At 42.9% G+C, this 26,261-nt stretch overlaps 1 protein-coding gene across 1 annotated transcript; it reads right to left on the bottom strand.

The window, feature by feature from the left end:
* Nucleotides 1-11,584: 11,584 nt before the first annotated feature.
* Nucleotides 11,585-17,052, bottom strand: LOC139296129 (kidney mitochondrial carrier protein 1). Its single transcript, XM_070918437.1, has 9 exons — nt 16,864-17,052; nt 16,597-16,744; nt 16,126-16,220; nt 15,709-15,794; nt 14,709-14,804; nt 14,451-14,575; nt 13,985-14,108; nt 13,442-13,522; nt 11,585-12,911 (listed from the first exon to the last, which is right to left on the bottom strand). The coding sequence occupies exons 1-9, from the start codon at nt 16,925-16,927 to the stop codon at nt 12,870-12,872; spliced, it is 861 nt and encodes a 286-aa protein (XP_070774538.1). The 5' UTR covers nt 16,928-17,052; the 3' UTR covers nt 11,585-12,869.
* Nucleotides 17,053-26,261: the final 9,209 nt, after the last annotated feature.

The raw sequence follows: 26,261 nt of genomic DNA, 5'->3' as shown, positions 1-26,261 counted from the left end.
TACTATGTCCCATATTAATAACAGACTTTTACCACCCTTGTCCGACAGCGACTGATGTCCCAATCAACAGATTTACAATTTAAAGCAAAGAGGGGCTCGCACTCTCCTCTCAGCATTGTCTAGGTTTTTATGGCAGCATTTCGCCTGTGCTTGTTAATGTGTGGAGAGCCCCCCCATGTCTGAAAGCTCGTTTCTTTAAAAGCAGAAAATCGTCTTCAGATATACCCGATTTGAGCAGGACAAAGGGATGACTTGTTTTGAACAAGTGGGGATTCATAGCCTTCAGTGTCAACAAGAGGGCACCTTACCTAACGCACAATACACGCTCAGAGCTCAGTGGAAGAGAAGCAGGTCATACTGACTTTACAGCTGAATTATGCCCACTGGTGCATATACACATGTCCTTGACTCCAAGAGTCAAAACAGGCTGACTGGCCTTTGTCCTGCAGCCTTGTGAACAAGGTGGTGGGTTAATAGAGACTAATTAACCACCACTTTATTAGGTCTATAAAAGACGCATCTCCTGGTGGTGTCATTTCTTCCCTCTATCAACGCCTTTGTTCTCTCTGTTTGGTTCTCAAGCACCTTGGTCCTTTTATTTCGACTGGATCCTTCGAACAAATTGTATTTGAATATTGAAGTTCCACTAAGAAAGAAGGTCCTATTTCAGAATCATAATCAGATTTATTGCCAAGTAGATTTACACTTACAAGGAATTTGCCTTGGTATATTGGTGCATAACAATAAAAAGAGGAAGCAGAAAAGGCTGTTTCTTCATTCTGACAAAAAAAGGTACATGAAAGTCTTCAGGGAATGGTCCATTTGGGCATATTATACATCCCTCTGGCCTAAAATAATATAAAGGGCAATTTTGTGGGTAAATGTCCTCAAGGTGTTTCCCATGCGTCAAGGACAGAGCACATGTTTTCACCGACTGGAGGTTAGACATGTTGAATTTGAACCCACTAAGAGTAGTGCATCAGCAGTTTTCTGTGTGTGATTTACTGTGAATTTACCCTTTAAGGCCTGTGACTAACTAACATACCAAGCTAACTAGCCAGCACTGACAGTACCTGCCCACTCCGGAGAGGAAAACAATCGCTCTCCATTGACTTTGTGTTGTGAGGAGGCGCCTCCTTGTCACTTTTGTTTGCTTGCAAAAGACACAAAAATGTCTAAAAGCTGCTGTGTGGTGGGATGCACTACTAACAAGTTAAAGAACCCAGAACTACATTTTTATATGCTGCCAAACCTAAATGATTTGATCAAATAGTCGTAAGTATTTCACTTCTGGCCATTCAGTGGGATCTTTTCTCCAAGCAAAGCAAGGTAAGGAGAAGGGACACTGAGATAGGCCGACAATAATGAGTTTGTCAATATACCTTTTCTTCTCTGGTAGTCATAGGATGCTTGCACATTGTGGTGCAGATTGTTTTCCCCTGCACTGTGTGTGGTTTTAAGAGTATGACGTGTTGCGCTCTGTCTCTATGTGGCTAAAATCACCATGAATTATCTCAACTAAATCTAGATATCTTGATTGTCGGTCTCAGAAAGTTGCAAACTCCCCACAGTTCTGGTTTTGGGGGAGGGGATCTCAGACTCTGTTGGACCATCTGACAAGCACCTCAGCTGGAGTGTACCGACACCTTAAGCACTGGACTTCCATAGGAGCGCTCAAGCACATTTCACCATGTGTACCTATAAATATGTCACAGTCACAGTCGGAGCCCCCCCTCCTCTGGCGCCGTCTGTGTCCTTTACCCCCTCTAACCATCTCCAGGGTTTGATTTTCCCTTCTGTTGAGAGACAAAAATGAGAGGTCGTGCCCCTCTGATGTTCCTCACATCAACATTAAAAATGACAGAACTGCAGCCCTCGGGCTACCCCTGCACCCAGGATGCAGCGCTGCATGTGCTCGTGTGTGCACATTTAAATGCATCTGCACGGTGTGTGTGTGTGTGTGTGTGTGTGTGTGTGTGTGTGTGTGTGTGTGTGTGTGCGCGTGTGCGTGTTTATTCCTCCTTAGGCCATCTTCTTTTCTCTCTTTTCCTCTCTGTCTGGTTGTCCTCCTGTGATAATGGTCCATTAACACTGAGTCCTTCTTGACATCGACACAATACACTCTTATGTGTGTTTCTAATGTCTAAAGGTCTTCCCCAGTTTTTCAAAAGAGCAAATATGCACGAGTTACAGAACACATACAGCTAATGGGAAGAAAACCTGCTGATCTTTCACAAGCACCACACAGAGAGAGGAAAAGACAGAACAAAGTTTCTCTAAGGAGTGTGGCATGTAGCTGAAATATTATGCCATTGCTTGGATACGTGTGTATTTTTTCCCCCAGCAGATAGTAGGGCGCCAAGCTGAAATAGTCCACATATTGCACATGAAAGGGTGCTGTTGGTTGGCAATCATGGCTGCTGTGGACACACACACACACAGAAACAGGAAAACACACATGTTCAGACAAATGTGGACTGTGATAGAAAGCTACGTTATCAGCTCTCTCACATGATGTGTGCTGTGCATGTGTATACTTAATGTGCTTTGAGTAATAATTAACAGATGTTAAATGTGACTGTCTAAACAGAACCTGTCTGCAGTGATTAAAACTTTCTTCCACAACAGATCTACTTCTTTACCAGTTAGATCTCTCCTCCACACTCTCGCAGCATAAACATATCACACCGCCTGCCTCCTTTATGCGTATGTTACCCCCCCCCCTCGAAAGGGGAGATTAATCTTTACTGTCTCTGTTGCTCTCCTTCCTCCTCCCCGGAAAGCTGCTGTGTTTATTTGACATGTGGCCTCACACACACACACACACACAGCAGCACCACCGGAGTGTGAATCGATTAAAGACACACTTTCACCTTGGATGGGGTCAGGATCACCACCAAAACCGTGCTTATCTTTGCAAAAGACAATAATGTAGTCTCATCCGGTGGGAGAAAGCAGTGGAACGCCAATTTTGCTTCAGTATCTACATGTCCCCTAGACTGTGCGAGGAAGAGAATAATAAAGGATTCACTATGTGACTTTTCCTAATTCAATTTCTCCCTCCACCTCCCTCTCTGTTTCTTGTCCTTTCGTAAAAACCCTGACAGTAATTAAACCGGGTCAAAAATAATTATTACACCATTCATCCCCCTAGCAGTGAAACTTACCGCATGATAGTTTTCACATGGTGTAAGCAGTGATAGAGCAGCTTAGTGCATCTCTCTCTTCTCTTAACATGCTGATGTTAAGCAGGTATAATGCTTACTGTGTTCACCATCTTAGTCTAGTGTATTAGCGTGGTAACATTTTCTAATTAGCACTAAACGCAAAGTACAGCTGAGACTGATGGGAATGTTATTCGTTTTTCAGGTATTTGGTCACCAACCAAATTAGTGGATTAAAATTGTGTCCTGATGATGGCGCTAGAGGAAGTTAACGGCTTCCCAAAGTGATTACAATTAATCCCGAAAGGGACATAAATGTGTACCAAATTTCAGAATAATCCAAACAACAGTTGAGACATTTCATTCAGAACTACAAATGTCTATCTCATGGTGGCGCTAGAGGAAATGTCATCAAAGTCATTACGATTCATCCTTTGGGGACCATGAATGTCTGTACATTTCATGGCAATTAATCCCCTAGTTGTTGAGATATTTCAGTCAGGACCAAAGTGGTGAACCGACTGACCGACAGACAGAGAGAAGGACTCATCTCTAGAGTCATGCCGCTAGCCAAGTGAGGAAGTATTGATAAGTCTATAATACTCATACATACCGATACTGTCCTGGTAGTGTTCTGTTTTCAACTTGAAGCCTGGTTGAAGAGCAGAGATGGTGAGACTGAGACATACAAGAAATACAAACCAAATGTTGGTACACTGTTATGCATTCCTTTTGGGAGAGTTCAATATGTCGAATGCATAAAGTATCAGGAACTTCCTTCTGATATTGATTTGCTTGGAAAAGCAGCTGCATCTCAGCTGTTTTCAAAATCTGTCTTTGACCAGTGTGGCTCTCTTTTCCTGCAACTCCTCCTTTGGGATTAGTTTAAACACATGAAAATTGCTTTTATCTTTGTTGAGCAAATCAGATTTGTCCATGTCCCCGATATTATTTAGTTTCAGATGAGATGGAAATGAACTGAGTTGTTTTGCTCTCATGACTGGAGTCTGGTTCACTAATCAATCCAACACAAACAGGTTGAAGCATTCATTGAGCATCACACCCATTCGTTCATTACTTCCAAAATACAGGAAATCCTTATACTAATTTCAATATAGTCATATGATGATAAGAAAATTGGATCCCTAATGTGACAGATTGCATTGCATGGCAATCTCTTAACATTTCCTTCAGATGTAGGGAGTAGATAATTAATTGGACAAATACATTCTTTTTTGGTTTTCAGTTCAAACGTGCTGGAGAGGCTACAAAATGTATTTTTAGCCATGTTCGCGGCATGGCTCCAGGTATGGTAATGGTGATCAGTCAGTCCAATACTTTGGTCCCGAATATCTCAACAACTATTGGATGACTTACTGACTTTGGTGACGACCTGATTTTTTTGTCATCGCCATCATCATATCAAACTTTCCCTTTGTTCAACATGAGCATACATCATATATCTTTAGTGCTAATATTAGCAGGCCAACACGCAAGATGGTGAACTTCAGCATTGCTCATTGTGAGCATATTAGAATGCCGATGTTAGCATTTAGCTTAAAGCACAGCTGTGCCTAACACTGGCATGACTGTAGATGCTTAGTCTTGTTTTAATACAGCGAGCATTTACTTTCATTGAAATATGATGTGCCTTTAATGCTGCTCATGCTTAGCCAGCCAGTTCCTGACTATCAGTGCTCTGACTGTCTCATACTGTAAGAGACACAACTCTTAAAAGTTCTGTGTCATTCTGATCTTGGCAGGCTGAAAGGAGAGAGTGATGGACAAGAGGAAGAGAAAGAAAGACACACTGTAAGTAGGTTAACACTGGAATGGGGCTTTAATACCAAGAATGGTGATGCATGCCTCCCATTACCGCTTCTCTCCACGAGGACAAAAATCCACCATGGGAGTGAATCTGTGTCTGCTTGTGTCTGTATGTAAATGAACACCAGGATAAGAACGGTAAAAACAAACTGCGAGTACATACACATGTGCCCTGCACATCTGCAGGACGAGTGAGAAAAAGAGAGACATAGCAATGCAGAGTGTTCATCAATATTAGTTCACCGATCTACGTATGTGTGTATTTGTGTGTGCTGAATGGAAACCAGTCATACTGTGGGAGGGAAAAACAAACAAAATAAATGCTGACCATTAGTACCGAACAGCAGCACGCCTTAAATGGATTTTTCTCTTAACTCAATAAAGTTTCCCAACCTCTGTTCTCTTAATGTTTTTTTTTCAGCCACTAGCACCGTTATTTTTTTCATTTTTGCCAAATGAGAGGGCAAGTTTAAAACCTACAGATGTGAACATGCACACACATTGCATATAACCCAGGATTCATTCATTCATAGGTTTTGCTGTGCTAACACATTCACCATATGAACCTCATAAGGTGATAATATGACAATCTTGTATCTAGAGCTTGTTTCTGCTGCATTCACAAAAAGTGAATGTTAAGTCAGTTAATGCAAGTTAAAGGACTGTTAGCGGCTGGTAACATAGACCAAATCAAGCAATTTAAGATTTGGAGGGTAAAACAATTTGAAATGGAGACGTTGTAGGAAACCTGTCAAACATACACACACACACACAAAATCACAAACACAACAAGCAGGGGATTCGCTGTTACTCTAATAACCGAAATATTCCTTAACTTGGCTTTAGCAGGCCACTTAAATATCAACATATCACACATGGTGTGCATGACGGATTGATCTTTGTGTGTGTGTCTGGACCGGGAGAGAGCAAGCACAGTGGCCTCTCTGTATGAGCGGTGGCCAAACGGTAGGTAAGGACATAATTGTGTGTTAAATTGGTGTTGTGACCTTATTGGAAAATAGTTTCAATAAATCCAATTGCTGTCAGTGTTTGTGTCTGTGTGTCTAAATGAATGGAGGGTTTTTAGAGCAGTCCTGAGGGAGGAGGCTTGTCTTCTGATCTTTTCCTCTATTGTCAAATTATTGGAAATGTTTTTTAGTTTCACATGACTGCTGGTATTTACTCAGAGATGTCTACATAGCACACAGGGTCCGTGTGGAATAAGTAGGTTATCCGGGATGTGATCAGAAGACGGTTGGCCACGATCACACCTCGCCGTGTTCTTTTGAAATGTGAGTTTCCTGCCACACTGACTGAATGATTGTGTCAGACTGCACCTGTGGAGCGGAGAGTGTGTCTTTTAAGAGAGAGTGGAAGAGAGATGTGATAGGCTGCTCACCTCTGACAGTCTGCAGCAACAGTGGGATGATTGTTCCCTCAGCAGATTACTGTGTGATATGAAGCCTCATGCCTTCAGAAGACATGTGACTCTTATTTGGTTGAGATAGGAGAAGAGTTATACTGTGTCTATCGCCCTCTCTCCTTCAGTCCACACTCTGTGTGTGTGTGTGTAGTATTATTGATCTGTGAACCCCTACAGTGCCTGGCCTACTTGGCTAATTTGCCACGGTAAGGTGAACTCATGGTTGAAACCTATGAAGCCACCGAGTGTGAAAATTTCTTCTTGACTGCAAGGAAACTGTGAAAGTGGCACAAATATGCTCCTAATTTTAGCAGTGAGACTGAGACGTGTGCATGAAATGTTTCTTGAGAATATGCTCTCAACTCCTACATTATTTAAGAGTGTTCGAGAGGCGCACTAACTCTACTGGCGGCAGGCAGGTGGCTGCTTATCCACACAGAGGCGGTGAGTCCTCACAGTGTTTGAGACTTCTTTTTTTTTGCCTTTAAACTCAGATGTCATGGAGCTCAGAGAGATTTAGAGAGAAATTCCTAAATACATCAAGTGCAGCGCAGAATCTGACTCTTGCTGCAGATATTAAGGCTGTACAAGCAGTGGCACACAGACTTTGTCTCTTTGCCATCAGCAGCAAACTTGGATCAGTAAACGTTTGGATTCGACAGTCAATCTTCCTTTCAATCATCAATCTCTCTACATTACTATAAGAAGGTGTAAGTACCGTGGAGACCCAGGCTTTTCTCCACGCTAATGCCGAGATGACCCTGGTGACATCACTATTACATCATTGGGGTTATTTTCTCAGACTTAGTAAAACCACTATGACTATGTAAACTGACCTTCATGAGTAAAATGATCAGTAATCACTCTTGCTTTCATGTATTATCAGATTTGCACTGGATAGTATTTGCTGGCATCACAATAACCCCCATTATTCTACCTAGTTCTTAGACTGTTTGACTGAAGTCAAATAATGTCAGGGCCAGTAACCCTTCGTCTCGCAGCCCGTTTGTGTCTCGAGTCCCTGGCTCAGCGGTTGACAACCACTGTCTTAGAGGCGTCATATGGATGCTAATTGGAGCGCAGCAGAGAATCAGGGCATGCGTTGCATCCTCTCCTCTCTCCCACCGATCCCTTCTCTTCTTGTCATCTTCTATTCTCTTTCTTTGGGCACTCATCCTTGGCTTCCACGGCAGCTGACTCCCAATAAAGTTTTCTCCATATCTCCCCGTTGACTCCATCTAACATCTCATTCCTTCTGCTCATTTTTTCCTGGCTCCCCACCTCAGTCTTTCACCTCTCTTTCCCACCTCCATCCCTCTCCCTCTGCTCAAAAAAACAGAGATAAACAGGAGTGGAGAACAGCAGCTTCAGACTGCAGTGTGTATGTGGGAGGGCTCCGTTGTCAGTGAGCAATCCCACTAACGCCACCAATACACATCAGAGGCCCCTGTGTGTGTGTGTGTGTGTGTGTGTGTGTGTGTGTGTGTGTGTGTGTGTATGGATTGGGCATGCTGTGCCTTCTGTGCCTGAGGGCAGGGAATTTTAAATCAGGCGTCCAAGGAAACTGAAGCTGAATATTTGAATATTTATTCCTTATCAGAAGCTGGGATATTAATGAGGGAGCTGTGACTGAGCAGGTTATGGAGAGAGACACAGAGTCTGGCGATTGGGGATAGGCAGATGGTGTGTTTACTCCTCTGTTTTCATGTCTTAGCTGGAAGAAAGCACATGAGCTCTGCCTAGTGTTTATCCTCCGGAATTACATAAGACTGAACACGTCTGACAAGGATGCAGTGATGTTGTGATGGCAGTATTCCCTGCTCATTTGTTTCTAACCCAGTTTTTGGATGTAGTCTCCAGAAATAAGGAGGATAAACCGAGAACAAGAAGGGAAAACCTGCTATAGATTCTTTCAATTTTTAGAAAGAGCTATGAAAATACTGCCGTGTTACAGAGTTAAAAACACTATAAACTACAATTAAATTACTATAAAGTCACCGCTAAGCACCAGAAACACAGTATAAAGCCCTGAAGGCATATAACAACTTTTTGGGAAATACGCTTTTTCACTTTCCTGTAGAGTTAGATGAGAAGATTGATACCACTCTCATGTTCGTCTGTTAGATATGAAGCTACAGCCAGGCACACACGAGAGTGGTATCAATCTTATCATCAAATTTTTGGCAAAACACGGCATGTTATTTGAATAAGTAACGAAGTTTATTACCCAAAATGTCAAAGTATTTCTTTGAAACAACCAAAAAGCACCAAAAGGTCACTCTAACTCTACAGATGTCACAGGAACATTGAAGTGTCTTCCTAAGTGACACAACTAACTGACTCTTGGAGTCACAGAGTCAAAGAAGCCAACATGTGGAACAAATCTCCCCTCCCTTTATCTCCTTTAACATTCACTCTGTTGGCCTGTTCCCGTCTTAATGGAACAATGGAGCAGCATTACCAGCGGCTCATCCTTGTGATCCTGTCTCCCCGGGGTCCCAGTCCCCTTCCAGTGGTGTGTGAATGTAGGTCGACTGCGCTGTGATTTAGCGGGCCTGTTGTTTGTTTGCATGAGGAGTTTTAGTCGAGATGAATCACCCACTCAGGCACTTGAGCGTGTTTATGGGTGTAACAGACAACAACTGGAGGCACCTTTCTCAAACTGTCTCTTGTTAATGATGATAGACAGCCAGCTGACAAAATCCAGTGTAAAAATGCTACAGTGCAACCGTATAGTGTGGACTCAATGTGTTTTTACACCTGTTTTTATTCACATCTGTACCTAAAAGAACCTGAGTGCAAACAGGTTTTAATGCTCGGCTGAAAAGTTGTTGTATCGATAAAAACAAAAGGCAACTAAGTGCAATCAGTGGATGGAAATGCACAATAATTTGCATTTTCTTTTGCCGATTTTCATTTGGATGTAAACGTGGCTATAGAGTCTCTGTGGTTTCTCAACAGGGCCAGGGATAGTTCAACATTTTGGGAAATGTGCTTTTCTGGATTTGAGAGTTAGATGATGCCACTGTCATGTCTGTGCGCTAGATATGAAGCTACAGCCAGCAGCTGGTTAGCTTAGCTTAGCATAAAGAGTAGAAACAGTGAGCCTGGATCTGTCAGAAGGTCACAGAATCCACCGACCAGCAACTCTAATGGACACTAATTAAGAAGTTATATCTTGTTTGTTAAATTGGTACAAAAACTGAAGTGTAATAATGAAATTTGCAGTTTTTGTTACTATTTCTTGTCTTTTATTTTCATGGCCCTCCAAAAAAAGTCTACTGCAAAACTCCCTGTAAAACAGTGAATTTTTTTTTTCACTTTGGGTTTTGCACATATTAAACTGTTTCCAGTCTTCGTATTAAGCTAACTGGCAGGTGGCTCCGGTGACATATTTAACATACAGACATGATTGTAGTATCAATCTTCTCAGCTAAGCAAATAAGTGGATTTCCCAAACTATTCCTTTAATATCGATCTCACCATACTTAATGTTTTTTTTATTATCTTCTAGCCATCTCTTTAATATCATTCCTGCAGAGACTTGCTGTGATATTTGTCTCTTTCTGAGATTTACTATAAAAATGCCTGATGTTTGTCAGGGAAAAGAGTTTCTAAAGCATCATTTGACATTTTTGCAGGATCCATCGCCTCCCCTTGTTTGAAATCCTCACTTTGTCAGCTTGTTGTTCACAGACCAGACGTAGCTGTACAATTTATCACAATATTCACCAAAGGCACAATTTCAAATTGCAGAAGGCTGCACTTTTTTTTTCTCCTGGAGAAAGATGTTTCAGACAGCCTCCTAAGCAAGATATTTTGATGTTATGCAGAACATCAGCCTGTAAACAATGTATTTTCAGGAGGGAGAATCATTCATTTTACTCAAACAAAGCACCCAGGCATTTTCTGAACATCTTTCAAAAGCTGAGAAAGAAAAACGGCTCAGCTGTATTTCAGCCCATATCTCAACTGCAATATTGAGCAAAAAGAAATGGCAATAGGCCTGTGATTTTTTTTCTTCTTTGTCAGCACTGTGCAGCCCAGAAGCAGCGCAGTCCTTGTTCCAAATGGATCAACAGACGGCGATAGATTTGTCTCCTTGTCTACATTTCCATTCGCTCGTCCATTTATCCGTCCATTTATTCACCCGTGTGTTGCAGCAGGCGGCGTTTTCATCTGAGAAACGGCTGAAAGAACCAAAAAAAAAAAAAGGGAGAGAAAAAAGGGCAGGGTGTTTGGAGCAGAGCAGAGCCTTATCCCTCTGACACAAAAGCTCACTCTGATCCCTGGAACACAATAGAGCCAGGCCCCCTGCACCCTTGGGCCAGGCAGCAAATAATACCCATAATGCAGCATGTCTGTGACTACCGGAATCCCCCGTGGCCGTACTTGTCCAGCTTGTAGAGGACTGTGCCAGAGACGTGATGCCAGGCAGCAGCCTATAATGCCAACTTATAGATGCCAATTCCTGGCACAAACCCCACATTATTCTTACTCTCTCGCCTTATGGGCAGCGTGGGGTGTTTTTTTGAGCTGAGCTTGGAAAGCAAAGTGCCCTTCAGGTCTATAATGTATATACTGTACACAAGTGTTTAAACCAGCATACAGGCCCTCGTCTCCTCCATCACCCTCTGTGGCATTGTTTAGAACTGAGTTATTCGACGCAGCCGTGCTTGTCACACCAATAACAGCGTGGCAGTGCAACCCATGGTGGCTTAGATGAGGCAGATAGAACAATAACAAGTAATAAGTCCCATGGTGACGCTCCCTAAATAAAAGAACAAGGCACATGTACATGGAGAGACTGCGAGTTCACTGAAAAGTTTCCCACCGCACTCCCTCGAGCTCCCACCGTCTCCTCACAACATCTCTGATGAGGGAAAACTGGGAATTTACCCACAGAAATAAAAAGAGCAATTACGTCTAAGATTCCTATGAATAATTCATAAGTCATTGTTTGTGGGACGCTGCATGAACATGTGTGTTTGAAAGAAACTGGGCAATCCCTCAGAAACAACTCAACTGTGCTAGATTTGTGGCCTCAAAGTTGAGGATTGGGAGTTTAAGACTCATAAACAGTTATTGATATTTCAACTGGGTCAAATAATGGTGGGCTGGTGTGTAGCTCCACAGCGCCACCCTGTGGTGAAAACAAAGCAAGACATAGTGGGTTTGTCTCTTTTATTTCAAATATACAGGGGCTACAGCAGCCTTTACATCGACATCGAAAGTATGACAAAATTACACTTTGGCAGCTCACACACGCAACAGCCAGCAACATTTTCATTCTTTACAACGAGAGCTCACAGATAAGCATACAGCGTGCAAATACAGTATATGAAAATATACCTGGAGTTAACTGTGGATCATGTGCAGTGGGTTTAGCGCCCTCTGAAATAAACACCATCAAATGACGCACTTTGGATACCCTAATCTGACCCAGCGGTCTAAACCTAAAGCGGTGCGGGATATAATATGTAGGCTTACATAACGTCTGCGTTTGTAATAAGTCTTTACAGCAACGTATATGCATAAGAACCCAGGGAAGGCAGAGTCAACCCCCAGCTGCCCCAGGTTATGTCTGTTATGTCTTGCTGGCATGAGGGACACCACTAGTCTCGCCACATATGGGTATGGGATGTGTGCGTTTGTCCTGTCTGAGCACCCACACTGGTCTTCAGGCTATTTCTATGACTGGTATTTATTACAGTACACCGGGATGTATTCTTGGCTTAGAATAAATAATTTCACCTTTTCCACACACCCAACTCCCAATTTAGAAACACAGAAAAAGAAAAAAAAAACCCACCAGATCCTAGTCCAAGTTTGTTGACTCGTGCGCACAAACATTTTTCTTTTCAAAAAGGGAATGATCACTGCGATTATCAGCTGCTATCAGACATTCTTAGTCCTTATGCAACTCAGGCGCAGGCAGCCTGCATCACAAACTAAGGCACTCAATTTGGAGACCACTTTTAAGTGTAGAGGACAGAAAACCCTCGTGTGTTTTCCTCGTGACATTAGAGCCGTTTTAAAGCAGCTTCTGACTGAAAAAAGATGCTTCAGCTTCATAAACAAGTCAAGTTAGACAGTTGTTGCATCTTAAATGTCTCTCCCATTTACCCGTCATAATAAATTAGGTGACATGAATCTAAGGGGCCAGGATTAAATTTAAATGAGCGGTTAAGCTTAACATAGCATTCGGATGAGCTAAAACATCAGATATGAGTGTCTTCCACACTTGCAACAGATTTTAGACATGTAGCCCAAACAGGAATCAGGCAAATTCTCATGCCGCCACTCATACGCGGGTCTACGTCAACCCCCTTTCCCCCGTTCAGTGGTTCCATCAAGGAACCAACCCCATCCAGCTTTTCACGATTTTGGTCCTCTCAGCTCTTCTCGGAGCGTGCGTTCATACTCGCCTCTTCTTCACCGTCTCATTCCGTCGGTCACACGTCGATCTTCTTCAGCTGTTCATATGTGAGGAAGAACTGGACGCGGAGTAAAGGAACATAGGAAGAGGAGTGGACATTTCTGTTGAGCAGAATGTGAGGCTCACTGAGGGATGTTGGCTCTTTCTGCACTTCAGTTCAAAGCCTCCCTTGTCACCGTTTCCTTGTTACCTCAGTCCACTCTGCTGTAACAAGTCAATAATCTCATTACATCGTTCAGGCCTCGTTGGACCTGCCAGCACTTCTGTTCCCCCTGTAACTCTCTGGCCTTTCATGAAGTTCACTCCCAACCCTTCCTCTTATCCCCCAGAGGGCCCTGAAGGCCATAAGTCCTCTCTCACCTGGGCCAGTGGGGTATTGAGGCAGGAGTTTCACAAAGTTACATAAGAGAGTTAGCTAGCATTAAGCTAATCTGTCCTCCACTGGAGCATGGCTTCAATCCCATACATCACTGAGCGCATAACAGAATTTACAACTTTTCCCCACTGATTTCTCCAGCTCAGAAGATATTGCATCACAGTGGATATATGCAAACAGGCTGGTGCACTAATGAGATGGTTAAAGGATACAATGATGTTCCACGGGCCCAGGCGGAGCCAGTTGGGAAAGAAACCCTTGTAGAGGGCCATGAAGCCCTCAGAGCGCCACGTCTGAAGACAAAACAAACATGTTAAAAATCCATTTTATCTCATTATCCTCTGATGGTCGTTCTAAAGTCCTCTCTGGGCGTTCAACATAACTACATTATATTAAATATTCATCATCACAGGAGGCAAAAATCAAACGTACACACACAGGCACTTCTTCATGGCAATAGGCCAGTAATTATAAAGTCTAAAAACGGTATACTTTTGACACTGTTGGCTGCTTTAAATGTCAAAACATTAGCATGGTCATCCTCAGATAAAAGACATAAGACACAAATTAAAAAAAAAGTCTAATTTAAAGCTGCAGTGTTAGTTCCTAGTTTGTGTTAAGCTTCATAACACAGTATCCTACAGTTTCCAGATTGTAAATCAATAGTATCTTCTAGTCACACCTGGCTGCTTTGATTTAGTCATCTACAAACACAATCTGGACAGGAACAAGTGTGAGAGGTAACTGTGACTGACCTGCAGTATACAGTCCAGTGTTCCCTGGTACAGAGCCCCCCCTCTCTGGTTCATCATGCGTGTCCGGACTACATCCACTGGGTTGGAGGCCAAAGCCCCCGCCAGACCACACACAAAGCTGGACCTGGGGGACGAGATGACACAGGTTCAAATGATAATCTGTAGATTCTATATTTTTGACCCTTAATCAAATCTCACAAAGAAAATGAAAGAAAATGATGGTTAGTTGCTGGTACAATTAAACAACCATATTTCAAAGCCTTGGAGATAGAAAATGAGCCTTCAGTTCAGTAGGCAATCTAATGATGATGGTAAACACATACATATGTTGAACAGGGCCGTGTATCATTTCTTAGTTCCACTTTAAGATTTCGAAATATGTCTTTAATCTGTCTCTATCGCACTTTCCTCCAATTGATAATATCACAAGAGGGAGGAGGATCTCCAGGTGACTTGGCAAACTTACAGGAAGTGTGTGTACACCGTGTCCCCCATGTAACCTGACAGGATCAGATGTTTCTTGGTTATGTCATAGACCGGTAGCTCGACCCCGACAACGATGGCCGCCCGCTGAGCCGTTAGAGAGACGCCCTGATGCAGAAAGAGAGGGGATGATACAAGATTGAAGACGGGGGTATTAAAGAGCAGTGTCTGCACTACTTGAAACCCATGGACACTGAGGTCATTTATCAATGCAAATTAAGTATTTCCAGGCTTTCTGTACCTTCCACAGTCCTCTTGTTCCCTCCTGCTGGTAGATGTTGATGAAGTTGCCCATCATACTGCCCTGGATCACATTTCCCTGAGCCTGCATGCGGATCTAGAGGAACAGACAGACGTAATGTCCATAAACTTGAACTCGAGACAATGTTTGCGTGCACAACCAGCGTGGAATGCTGTAGGTTCACCAAGCCAAGTACAGGGGCGTATTAATCGGGCTCCCATTGGAGTGCACACACAAAAAAGTTAGTAGGGGTTTTTGGCGAGTACAGTGTCCTAAAGTATGTTCTCTATCTTTTCTTTCCAGGAATTCTCCAACCCCTGCTTGACTTGCTTTTATTTATAATGGTTTACAGATTAGCCATGGTTCACCTTTTGGCTTCATGATGACTTGGCGGGTGCAGCTAGAACACTGTGAGGAAAACGCAATGTTCCAAACCTGCAGCCACATCCATTAGTCTGTTAACTCTTAACAAACACACACTGTGTGTGTACAGTAGGTCACTACGCCAAACAGGGCATGGCCGAAGAAGAAGCAGGGCAAAACATTAGTGCAAATAAGCGTGTGCACACACACACACATCGTATTCATGCACCCATATCATTTACAGATCACTATGTTCAGCCTTAGAGGCTTCAGTCTATAAATAATCCACAAGTGGGGTCTTGATAGCACCAAGATGCCCTTCACTCTACTCGGCATGCTACTAAAAGAGCACACCTACAGTCTGGAGCTGTTACAGTCTCGTCTAGAAAGGGCATATCAATTAATACCTCAGTTTTTCAAAACAATCACCTAAAGCCTACAGCTGTATGTACAACTAAACAATAAATGAAAGAAGACTGCTGGTCTCGTTTTTTCAGTGGAAGATTCCTGCGCGTCATGCTGCAGTTCCAAGAAATTGTGAAACCGGCTCTACTGCTTTGGAGAATAACTGACTGCCATTTCATGGAGGACAATAACAAGGAGATCCAACACGATCTTCACGTGTGCAAACAGCTACCTTCAGCACATCGGTGGGGTTGGCGATGGAAGAGGAGATGACTCCAGAGAGAACACCACACATCACATTAGTCAGCAATGTCTCATCTGAAAGAGGAGAAGAGTGGGAGGCAGACTGTAACTGTGAACGAGCAGCATTTGATAGCATGCCTCAGGCAGTCAGTTGCAGTTGTATCTTTACAGTGTTTTACAGAAGCACAAACAGTTACAATTAGCTCTGCGAACGAAAACATGAGGAGACACATTTAAGTAGGTCACACACACATCTGCACCTCCCCTTCAAGGAGGAATGTGAATGTGTCAGAGGGGGCGGGTCACTGCCTGCCAAAATGTGTTTAAGTGTTTGTGTGTATGTGGGTGTCACAGAGAGAGAGAGAGAGAGAGAGAGAGAGAGAGAGAGAGAGAAACTGGGACTCACCCTCTGGTCTGTCAACCAGCAGTCGCTTAAAGCTCTGGTATGTGCCAATTTTTATGGTCCCATAGGAGGCCTGGCGCAGCATGGCAGGAGCTATTCTGTAAAAGTCACATTTATTTTTACTACACAGTACCACAATATCTCAGTGGGCTTTACAGACCCACAGCTGTGGTTCGTGGCCCAGCCAAAGCCCTAAAAAAATCCCCAGAATTCACAGCACATAGGGAAAAAAATAAAACATTGAGACAAACAAATCTAAGACAGACCCCCCTCTTTGAATAAATGGGGGGGGGGGGTGCAAAAGGGTTGAGGTAAAGGTAGGTGGGACAATGGCTGTAACAAAAACAGGAAGTGTACAAAAAAGAGGAAGTGTATACATTTAGAAGAAAGACGACGTGCAGTGGTATTATAATCAAAGAATAGGTCCAACACTTGGTGTGGAAGACAAAGACACACACAATCCCCCATACTGACCCTGAATACAGTGCCCGGAGCCCCTCCTCTCTGCCTATCCTGACCATAGCATGCAGCATGCCTCTGTAGCGGATCTCTCGGTATTTGCTGTCGCCCACTTGGCCTTGAACTTGAAGACGCGTCTTGGCCAGGTCGATTGGGAATGTTCCTGCATCACAAACCACGGGACAGTACATTTACAACACCGTGAAACACAGCGGAGGTTTAAATAATCATCAGTAATCCACACAGCTCGGCCTCTCCGCTGCTCCACTCATCATCACTCACCGCATTCCGCCGTCACAGAAGCCAGCCCGCCGAAAACAAAGGGCTTCCAGTTGACGTTAGACATTTTCTCCAGCCGTGTAACCGAGTCACGGTGAAAACCTCGCGGCGAAGCGGGTGGAGCGATATTAAAGCCTGTCGGCAGCTAATACTTCCAAGGTGCAGCTACGTTTCAATCCCTACCGGCGTTTGAGGAGGTCCAGCCCCGCGTGCCAAGTACCCCTCCCACCGCCGGTCTTAGACGAAGCTCCGCCCATCGCTTCCTTTCACGAGCCACTGTCTTCCCTCTCCCCGCCCACTGCCTGTTGCTAAGCAACCGTTCCAGACAGTAGAAAGGAGCCACGAGATCATAAAGTAGGCGACATAGTTGCTTACAGCGATTGCAGTCTTCCCCACAAAAACAACAAAAAAAATCAAAACTGTCCCAAATGTTTTAGCTTTGTTTGGTTTGAATGATCTCATTAAGGACTATTTGAAATCAGGAGCCAGTAAATAAAAGGCCAAAAGTGTCTGAAACACATGGAAATGAACACAATCAAGTCAGGGACATAAACAAATACATAAATAAATAACCTGAAACTGTATGTAAATTACATTTCCTGCCATTTCTATCACTATATCAGAGGTGCAATACACATTTCTATATCAGTGATCCACCAACCCCACTTAAAACCAAATTTTGTTTTTCCATTTGTTCTTTACTGTCTTATATTTAATTGATGTTCAATTCTTTTTAAGAGGACATTATTATTACACACTCTCACCTGTAACTCAAAACTGTAATTGTATTGTATCTATTTAGAATTTATTCTGTAATACCATTGGTTTAGAGAAAAACTCCCATTCTCATAAAGTAAAAAGCAATAAAATATAGGCTAATATTATTGACAGATCATTAATGAGATGTTTACTCTGACCTTTTTCTTCATGCATACAGTTTCTCCAACTGTCCATGTGTTTATCTATTCTCTGTGATGATGTCAACACAAAATCCTATATACCATGTATGTAATCATCACTAGGCCACAGGGGGCCTATGTGGGCTCATATTTATAGTAAATATGACCTGAACATGGCACATAGTACAGATTGAACACCAATGTAAGAACCTGGAAGAAACCATGATGCTTTCCTCTAAACAAACATTTGAATTAGCTATCATAATTACTTAAATCGTTGAACACAGAGAATAAAAGATTCTGTGTAAACACTGTTGTCCATCACCCTGTATTGTCTAGCTGCAAACACACAACATGTCTGTGTACTGATATCAGTCTACCTGTCTGACTCACACACACACAACAGAAGAACATGACACATCAAGCCGTGTTGAATCAATTTTCCCCACATTAGATAAAGTCGGGGCACTGCAGTTATGCAGAGTGAGAGCTCATGTTTTTTTCCCCTCTATGTTTTTCATTAAACAGGCCTTTTGTATGCCTAGTCTACTGTTTTTACTAGCTCTCTAGAATTCAACTAGAAGTTTGGAGAGGCACATAAAGTTCAGACTACAAACATACTCTGCAGGTCATACAGTGTACTGCAAGCTGTATATCACTGCAAGTGAACTTATAACCTTTTCGAGGACTCTGCACTTGGTGACATCTGATCCCAGCGAGAAAATATGCATTTTCTTTTGCCCTCTCTACAGAGAGGTCAGAGGTCACAGAGTATCTGGAGCTCACATGTGGGTCAGTCTCTTTAAGCATTGCAGAGGTCCAAAAGGAAACATTTCATTATAGTTAACTGAGAGCTACTCCTATTGTTTATTGATGAAAGTGTAATTATGATCAATAATAAGCTGGAAAGAATTGATTAAATTGAAGAATAGTAAAAAAAGAAAATAACGGATATGAACCAAAATGAAACTGAATGACAGACAGATAACTATATTCATATAGGAGGTGTCACCAATAATCCATGTGTAAAGAGCATAAGCACAGAAAAAGGAGTATACAAAGAGTGCAAGAGGAGTGTGAGGGTGGATGTGGAGGCCGCTGACCCTTAACACCATTTGTCTTTGGCTGTAAATGTTCCACACAACCGTGCAGATGAAAGTCAATGTTTTATCTATGACTGCCTCGAGTCCACATGGACAACGAGCTGGAATGTTCCAACAACAGTGAGGCACGCAGATGTCTGTGTGCATCTTCTGCAAGCCTGCATGGCCAGCACCATGCTCTCATATTCAATGCTGAGGCAGAGTAATTCAGGCCCTGCATGCAGGCTTTTGGACTCACTGTAGACTAAGAAGCTCTTTAACAAGTACAAGTGATCAATGTCATACTCAAACCATTCTATCAAAGGTCTGAGTATGAGACTACTTGCATCTTAAACATCCCCCTTGTACCACCACAGTGTGTAGAAGTTGCCTCTCTATAATGATTACAAAAATTACAGGCCTTCTGACAGGTCTTCTTTATAAAACCTTCCTTTTACGGACTACGTATTCCCTAAACAGGAACTACAGTCTTTCCCCTTATTTCTTCAGTCCACCAATACGCCTCTTTATTCTCTCATTGAGTCAATATGTCATTGTGTCTTAATGGCAATATCATGTGCCAGTAGTTCATTATGTTAACATCATACCAATATAACAATGTACCATACAGCCATCATGTGTGATAATGCCAATATGTCCCCATGCTATTGTAACATAATGCCATTAAACCAACGTGTCATTTTGCCAATATGTCACTGTGTGCTCATGCAAATTAATATGTATATGTTTACCTGTCACTATGTGGTCCTGAGTTCTCATCATAATGTTCTTATGTTGAAAATTGCATCCCAGGTTTGTTGACTATGTCCGTCTCTATATATCTGTCTGTCTAAATCAAATCTAATCAAATTGTGTTTTAACTGCATGTTTTCTAAAAGAGTGCGAAACAAAGTGCTTCATATAAAAAAATGTCTATAACACATACACTCCAAATATACACAATATCAACAGAGAAAATATGAAGAAAAATGTCGCATTAAAGAGCAGTGAATAATAATAACACCTGAAAGAAACATCAACGTGGTCAATGTGTTAAAATAATCTAAAAACTCTTCAAAGAACCTTGAAATTCTAAAATACTTAAAAACCAGGGACATGGCTCAGAGGAGACGTCTAGTTCTACTGTGCTCTATTGTAGTTTTATCCCACTGCCACTGGAGGTCAGAACAACACCATTGTAATGTTCCACCAACGCCATGGCACACTGCACGGATTATTGACGAACTAACCAGCAGCTCAGTCTCCTGTGATGGTGACCCAGCCTCTTATATATTACATATAGGTCAGTCCATCCCTACTTAAAGAGTGGACATTATCTATGCAGCTAATTAGGAAATGCAGATATGTTTGAACAACGATATGTATGTACAACAGATAGTGACCGGCAACATACAGTAGGACTGTCTGTAGCATTTGATTTTGTATGGATGACACGCTTGTCTGACTCTAAGCACGCTCTGCTTATCAAAACAGATTTTCACAGGAAGAATATATGGCTTGTGTAAATACCTCAGCTTCATCTTATCTGTTTACTATCACATTTGTCCTTCTGGTCTCAGCTTCTGGGCAGCTTTGGGTCTATTCTCCTGACTGCAAGACATTCATCTCGAGCATACTTATTATGATCATATGCTAGTTGTATTGTTTGATTAATGGGCTGGCTATGGGTCAGTAACCTCAGTATTGCCATCAGTACATTATTAACGACTAAGGCGAAAGAGGAGGTGTATGTATGACTGTGCATGTTTCTGTGTGTGTTTGCGCGGGATTGTGTGTGGCGCGTGCGTGGATGAGTGCCATGCACAGCATCGATAAACGGAAATAGATGAATGGAAATATTGCAGTTTTATCTGAAACCAATAAGCAGAGGGAAGTGTGGTTTTGCCTAAAAATGGCCACATTTAATGTGGTGATTTGTCATGAGGAGCCCGCGAACAGAGCTGGGGTAGAAGAGGAGGGGATATATCTGTGTTAGCTGGAGTACAAAATAAGGAGGGAGAATACAGTTGTGTTATTCAAGAGAAGGAAGTGAGAGTGCATAGCCTTTTTCGTCATTTGTTTGACCTGTTCGCACCGTCCCTCAGAGATGTATTGGCCTTGAAACACATAATCTTCAGAAATAACTGTGATGTTTACTGAAGTGAGGCATTCATGGGAATATTTGTATTACTGCGGCCAAAATCAGCATTTCATGTGTTCATGGCATTATACACACATGTAAAAACACTCCCACACACTCTGCTTGCAGGATTTTCATCTCTGGCACAAAGTGCTTTGTGATGTTACTGTGTCAGCTAAATAGGGAGCGCTTGTTTTGTGCTCATCAGTGAGTGACTGCGGGAACATTGTCCTAATGTCACTGAGCATCACTTGACTGGTGTTTTACACCAGCAAATCTCTCTGCAGAGAAATGTGTATGTATGTATGACTGTAAGATATGACAGGAAGTTAAGGTGACTGGTGGCCACAAGACAACACAGTACAATGTGTGACAGAGGATGTATGTGACAATTAGAAAGTATGCAGTTACATAACCCTGTGCTAACACACACATGCACAATTGGAATTGTATGAACGACCCTGAGGGAATAGTTGGACATTTTGGGAAATACGCTCATCCACTTTCTTGCCAAGAGTTAAAAGAGACGATGGATACCACTTTGAATGTCTGTACGCTAAATATGAAGCTACAGCCAGCAGCTGGCTAACTTAGCTTAGCACAAAGACTGGAAACAGGTAGAAACAGCTAGCCTGACTCCGTCCAAAGGTAACAAAATCTGACGACCAGCACCGCTAAAGCTGGAGCTTAATATTTACAGTGCAAACATGAGAGTGGTATCAATCTTCTCATCTAACTCTTGATTTGAAAGGGAATTTGTGTATTATAAACTATTCCTTTAAGCTCATGAGGCAGGGGAATACATTGATTATGCTACGCTTATGGAAGTCAAGGGGCGTGTTAAGGCACGAGCTGCCTTTTCATGCTGAAGGGTTTGAACACCCACACATGTCCTAGATAGAGGAAACCACCATCTCTTCTTCTGTTTCTTTACCTCTTTTTCCTCCTGGATATAAAACACATAATTCCATTTATGGAGAGTAATTCAGAGATGGTTGGAAATCATAATTTGCACCCAATAACTGTTGATATACTGTAAGGAGATTACATGACTAAACCATATCATGCTTTCATAGGCTTCCCACCAATCATACTGGTTACAGTTTTATCCCAGTTTTTGCGGATGCATTTTTAATTTCTTGTAGAAATTAGTATGTTTTTTTTAATACAGAATTAATTTGAAACCATCAACATTAAGGTAATTATGTTCCCTGAATCATTATTTGCAGAGGATAATCAGTGCACACAGCCTCACACACACACACACACACACACACACACACACACACACACACACTGGTGATGTTTTGGTCCCTCTCTTTGTGGTGGTGAAGTATTTTTACCCCATCCTCAGGGCAGCACTGAACTTAATGGGAAGCGAAGGCTTGTCCACTATGGTTAGTGTGTGTGTGTGTGTGTGTGTGTGTCTGTGTGTGTGTGTGTGTGTGTTTGTGTGTCCTAGTTGTTAACCATGCCCCCTCTCACTCTGCTCCTCACACCCTCCAGCTCTGAGAGCATGGACTCATCGCTACGACGATGCATTCTGATTGGCCGGGCGTGAGCTGTGACTTTCCCCGATCCTCCAATCTGCATCCAGACTGGATCTGAGAGGTGAGCCTCAGCTCCACAAAACCCTCACATCATAGTGACGCAAAAATGACTGTTTTCCCAGACCTATATTTTTACAGGCGCATTCATTCCCATAAATCCACGCTTTGGATTTTTCTTTTAACACCATATAAGGAATTCTCCGAAGACGTCATCACAAATCGTCATGATTCGCTGATGCTCCACTTGTCAATATGCTGCAAGATTAGATTAATATGTCTCCCTTATAAAGTACAACACCTGAACACCTGCAGAAGTTTGCAATTGTGTGTGTGTGTACGTGTGTGTGTGTGTGTGTGTGTGTGATTACCTTGGTTTGAGCTTCCTGGTTGTCCACTAAGCATCCAGCCTCCTCAGGTTTACTGCCCTGTCAGCAGGATTCCCTCATCAAGGCCTCCGAGGAACTGAAAGTGGAGGATTGCTCAGTGATAGAAGATTCTGTGAGAGTGGAGAAATTGCTAAAAACTTGGATGGAAGCTCAACTTGGCCAAGGCCTTTGACAATGACCTTAACCCTCAGCTAATAACAGCTGACTTACTGTTCCCGGATCTGCCCGTAATAAAGAGTTTCTGTTGTTGCCAAGAGGAAAGAGGGGGGAAGTTAGGAAATGTGAGTGACAACATGGATAAGGATAAAGCATAAAGAGGTTTAATATTCTATAATTATCACTGGGTTACAATGACACAGAGGAACGAGGGGGACGGTTCAGAACCATCTCGAGTGCAGAAGGCCCGTAATTCCAAGAGACCCCCTTGGGTACATTTGTAATAATCTCTAACACTCCTGTACTCCGTTTAGGTCTGTATTCAGAGCCATTAACCCAACGTATGTATCCTCTTCTCCCACACTCCTTCTCTCTGCTCCCTAATAGCCTGGATTAGCCACTGCTTTAATAGACTCATCCATCTCTTCTGTTTATTCACTAGTCTCTCTCTCTCTCACACACACACACACACACACACACACACACACACACACACACACACACACACACACACACACACACTCATCTCTCTCTCTGCTCATGGGCAATTACACAAACAAATGCAGTTTGTTTTCCACTCAGTCCGACTGGAAGGCAAATGAATGGATTTGGCAGGCAATTACGTTTTTAGTTTAAGGTCAGTTGTTGTATTATATTATCGCCGAGAAAAGGTGAAGTCAGAGTGTCACTCCTTCAATTTGCACAGTACATTAGCCATGCAGATTTATGTAAATTCCTGCCGCAGAGTTTGGCTTGTGATTGGTCAGGGCTTTACGCCTCAGCAAAGCATACTTGGGGCTTAAATCCAGATTTGCATAACTTGACAGGAAGCGAAAGGGGAGGCAGAGAGGGACGTCTTTTCCCTACGTCGCCGGGTTGGCAGGCGTCAGATGTACGTAAGACACCCACGCATGATTCAGACAAAAACATGTAGGCAGCACGAGCTTTGAGTCCTTGCCTTCGCTTCTGAAGGGCAAATGAAGGACGACACCGGAGCTTCCTAAATATTTCAGTTTTGTTTCCACAGACAATACAAAACCGTCTGAAATGTTCAATTCTAGATGTGAAGATTGATCTTTTGATCTTTCAAAATAAGACCCACTAAAAAAAGTGTTTTCCTCAATGACCTGACCAGCTGTAGGATGCAGCAGTGTGTGTGTGTCGACATGCTGTTTATTGATTAGCTGCCATTTCCCTAAAGCAGCCTGTAAAGCATAGAGGCACCCTGAAGCGCGCGCGCACACACACACACACACTGGTTTTAAACAAAACAATGTGTTTGTGTTTGTGTAACACCTCGTGTTACTGTAGGCAGTGACGTGGACGCCACTCACATACATGCTTCAACTTTCAACTGTCACCCGCCCACTGGTCCTCCTCCTCCTCCTCCTCCTCCTCCTCCTCTTCCTCCTCCTCCTCCTCCCCCGCATGCCGACCTCTCATTCCACATCTCCTTCCGCCGTGTTTTCCTTTCGCTTGATTCCCTGAGGGGAGGAAAATTCCTCTTATCAGCCCCAACCAGATGCAGCACTGTGTGTGCATGTGTGTGTGTGTGTGTGTGTGAGGATAAACCCCCTGCCTTGCTTTCATTGGCTCAGCACAAATGCGTTTTTTGGTGTAGCTGATGACTTGAGGTTTATTTTAGAAACGGCAGTATTTCATTTAGCATTTTAAAGGTTGTATCTTTTGAATGGCACAACGGCAATTACAGCGCGAGACATCTTGGAGTGGCATTTCCAGAAAAATTCATTCTAAACTCTAAACTCTTGGTTAATCAGTTTGTATTTGCATCCACTGACTGTATTAGAGCATCAATGTGTGTGTGTGTGTGTGTGTGTGTGTGTGTGTGTGTGTGTGTCGTGTTGGTATACAGTGACTCACTGAGCTTGTCTGAGAGTGTTAGTGTCAGTTCAGCTCATCCTGTTTTTACCAGCTTGCTCTCCCAGAGGATTTGCTTTCCTCATCCATATTTGTGATACCCTGTGTGGTATGTGTGTGTGTGTGTGTGTGTGTGTGTGTGTGTGTGTTTCCATTCAGCAAAATCACAACAGTCCCCCTGCACATGAAACACGAACACCCTTCACTTCATTATGGGATGATTTCACGTGACCAATTGCCGCTGTCATCAATATCTTAAGTCAACATCCATTGGCTGCTGATGCAGAGCTGGTTTTTTGATTCATTCCTCCATTCAGCGCCTCAGCCAATGATCACATGATGCCTGCGTGTCTGTGCAGTCCTATTGCCAAAATTGAGAAAAACGAAAAACTCTCCCCGCTGTAGTTGCCATAGTAACCAGCGATTCGCCGCATCTGGCAAATTATAGGGTTGTATTGAAGGGCGAGAGGGTGTGTGTATGTGAGAGTGTAAAGTGTGTGTTGCTGTGTGTGTGTGTGTGTGTGTGTGTGTGTGTGTGTGTGTGTGTGTGTGTGATTGTAGGAGAGTGCGAACTTCTCCTGCATACAAAAACTGATGCTCAGGTGAAAATGAAAAGCTGAAATGGATCATCGATTATGATTTTTGCGGCCAATCGATACCAGTTGAGACAGCACTCACACACTCTCTCTCTCTCTCTCTCACACACACACACACACACACACACACCAGACAAAGAGACACACACAACGTGGACCATTAATAGCAGTTATTAGACTCTAAAACACAGAGCGCGTTGAGATGCTGTCCTCCCAGAGGGCAGCTCTCTGTGCTGATGTTTTATGACTTTGCTGTGGACGGATGAATGGAGAGAGTGAGAAAGAGGCGTCCTCTCCTGTGACCTTGCAATAACCTCTCATCACCATCACTGATGAAGGGTGTACAGTGGGAGAGCAGTGGGGTTCAGATGAGACGGTTCCCCTGTGAAGATGTTGGGGGGATCATGATGATTTTGAATACACACAAACTCGCTGTTACATAAACGCTGTAAAAGAAGGTCAAGAGGAAATGATTGTTCCCTTCCAGTCATTTTAGCAGCATGCAGCGCTGGACTCCATCAGAATCATAATACGCCAGGGTGCATCTACTGACACACACACACACACACACACACACACACACTTATGATGAATAGTATTTGACACAATATTTTTCTGTGTAAACAGTATTCCACATTATAAAAATACTCCACTACAAGAAAAAGTCTTGCGTCCAGAGTTTCACTTAAAAGCTCCATCACATCGTCCACCCTG

This window comes from Enoplosus armatus, chromosome 14 (assembly GCF_043641665.1).
Source record: "Enoplosus armatus isolate fEnoArm2 chromosome 14, fEnoArm2.hap1, whole genome shotgun sequence".
Taxonomy (NCBI): Eukaryota; Metazoa; Chordata; class Actinopteri; order Centrarchiformes; family Enoplosidae; genus Enoplosus; species Enoplosus armatus.
This window is presented reverse-complemented; position numbering and strand designations above follow the sequence as displayed.